General features: G+C 40.5%; 1 protein-coding gene across 1 annotated transcript; it reads left to right on the forward strand.

Annotated features, from left to right (window-relative positions):
- Positions 1-1,588: 1,588 nt before the first annotated feature.
- LOC106303144 lies at positions 1,589-2,020 on the forward strand. The gene has a single exon (XM_013739488.1). The coding sequence runs from the start codon at positions 1,589-1,591 to the stop codon at positions 2,018-2,020; it is 432 nt and encodes a 143-aa protein (XP_013594942.1).
- Positions 2,021-2,469: the final 449 nt, after the last annotated feature.

The following is a 2,469-nucleotide window of genomic DNA, read 5'->3' on the forward strand; positions in this document are numbered from 1 at the left end:
CAATACTTCGATTGACAAATCAGGGTATGTATTATATCGTCGCCGCCGGAATGAAAATGCGTATGTGGTAAAGGATGGGGTAATTCTAAACAATACTTTTGTTGTACCTCTTAACGTTAAGCTCCTAAAGAAGTACAAAGCTCATATTAATGTGGAATGGTGTAATCGTACAAGCGCAGTGAAGTACTTATTCAAGTATATAACCAAAGGTGTTGATAGAGCATCCGCAGTTATTGAAAGGGGAAATACGGCAACTGCACCTGACATAGTGGCTTCTGGCGAACCAACTGAAAGAGTTATTAAGCAACAGAATGAGATCCAAGACTACGTCGATGCTCGGTATTTATCAGCTTGTGAGTCTATGTGGCGGACTTTCGCTTTCCACATACACAAAAGAAAGCCATCAGTTGAGAAGCTTATCATTCACTTAGAAGGTGAACATAACATCACAATTAAATCAACTGATAACCTCGGCCGTATGATCCGCAAGCCAGGTATTGAGAAGACGATATTCACTGAATGTATGGTCTTATGCAGAAGGTCAGAGTTTGCACGAACATTAACTTATGTGCAAATACCAGAATATTTCGTATGAAACAACAGTACCAAAGTTTTGTCCGAACGGAAGAAAGGAAAAACCATTGGGAGGATTGTAGCCATCCATCCATCAGCTGGTGATCGTTACTATCTAAGGATCCTCATAAACAAGATTGAGGGTCCTAGAAGTTATGACGAGCTAAAAACCTTTAACGATGTGAAATACCCTGACTTCAAATCGGTTTGCCACGCAAGAGCCTATTTGGATAATGATGTTGAATGGCTTGAGAGTATGACTGAGGGTGCTAGAACGGCTACCCCATTCCAACTCCGCGATATGTTTGTCTTATTCCTAAACAATTGCTTCGTTGCGAGCCCTAAAAAACTATGGGAACACTCATGGAAATCAATGAGCGAGGACATACTTTACAAGAGGCAACGACTCTTAGGTCACACAAATCTGGAACTGGACGATGAGACCCTTGAGCAATACACGTTAATCGAAGTGGAAAAGTTGATGCGCATGCATGATCGCTCATTAGATGATATTAAGGAGATGCCAAAGATCAAACCAGTTTTGCTAAAAGAATTAGGGAACAGTTTGTGGAACCAAGAAATGGATTACGATGTTACTGAGGAAACACTAAGATATGACACGCAGTACAACTTACTTAATGCTGATCAGCGTACGATTTACGAATCAGTCTTAGACTCTGTTGATAAAAAGGATGGAAAATTATTCTTTGTATATGGCGCAAGAGGCACAGGGAAAACATTCCTATACCAAGCCATTATATCCAGACTTCGCTCCAGAAAACAAATCGTTCTGCCGGTTGCTTCTTCAGGAATAGCCGCATTACTACTACCTAACGGGAGGACAACTCATTCTCGCTTCAATATTCCTTTGAAGCTCTCCGCATACAAGCTATGCAACATCAAACCAGGTACAATGCTGGCCGAACTAATTGAGAAAACAGACCTCATAATTTGGGATGAGGCATGACACATAAGCGTGCTTTTGAAGCACTAAGACAAAACGTTGAAGGACATAATGTCTATGAAAAATCCACCTGCGAAGGATCAAACTTTCGGCGGCAAGACAGTTTTGCTAGGTGGTGATTTTAGACAGATCTTACCAGTAATTCCACAAGGTAGTAGAGCTGATACTGTCCTAGCTTCAATAAGTCATTCATATCTATGGAATATCTGCCACAAGTTCGCTTTAAAAGTAAATATGCAAGTCAATCAGGACGAGAAAGAATTCTCTGAGTGGCTTCTCAAGGTCGGGGAAGGTCGTCTAGAATCGGTAGAAGAAGATGAGGATGATGACTACCATGAACAATTAATAATTCTCGACAACTCATTGGTCCAAGAGTCTAAGGATGACTCTTTAAAACAAGTTGTCGATGCCGCATATGGAGATGTCAACAAAATAAAAGCCTCCCAAAGTTCTTACACTGATAGAACTATACTTACACCCTGAAATGATACAGTTGATGAAATCAATGCTTATACAATCTCCAAAACTGACGGGGAGTCAAGAGACTGCTACAGTTACGATAGCTTTGAGATTTCTGATACTCAATCCGATCAAAATGATACATTATACGTGATTGAGTATCTCAATTCCATGGAATTTCCAGGATTGCCTTCTCATAAGATCACTCTCAAAGCTGGGGCCCCAATCATGCTTCTGCGAAACATAAATAAAAAAAAGGATTGTGTAATGGTACCCGTATGATCCTAACCCACGTTGGGGAACGAGTGCTTAAAGCAGAAATAATCACTGGCTCACACATTGGAGATGAAGTTTTGATCCAAAGAATTGTTCTCTTGCATGATGAAACAAAGCTACCGTTCACTTTACGTCGACGACAGTTCCTTATCAGATTGTGTTATGCAATGACAATCAACAAAAGCCAGAGGCAAATT

The sequence above is a fragment of the Brassica oleracea genome, chromosome C7 (genome assembly GCF_000695525.1).
Source record: "Brassica oleracea var. oleracea cultivar TO1000 chromosome C7, BOL, whole genome shotgun sequence".
NCBI lineage: Eukaryota > Viridiplantae > Streptophyta > Magnoliopsida > Brassicales > Brassicaceae > Brassica > Brassica oleracea.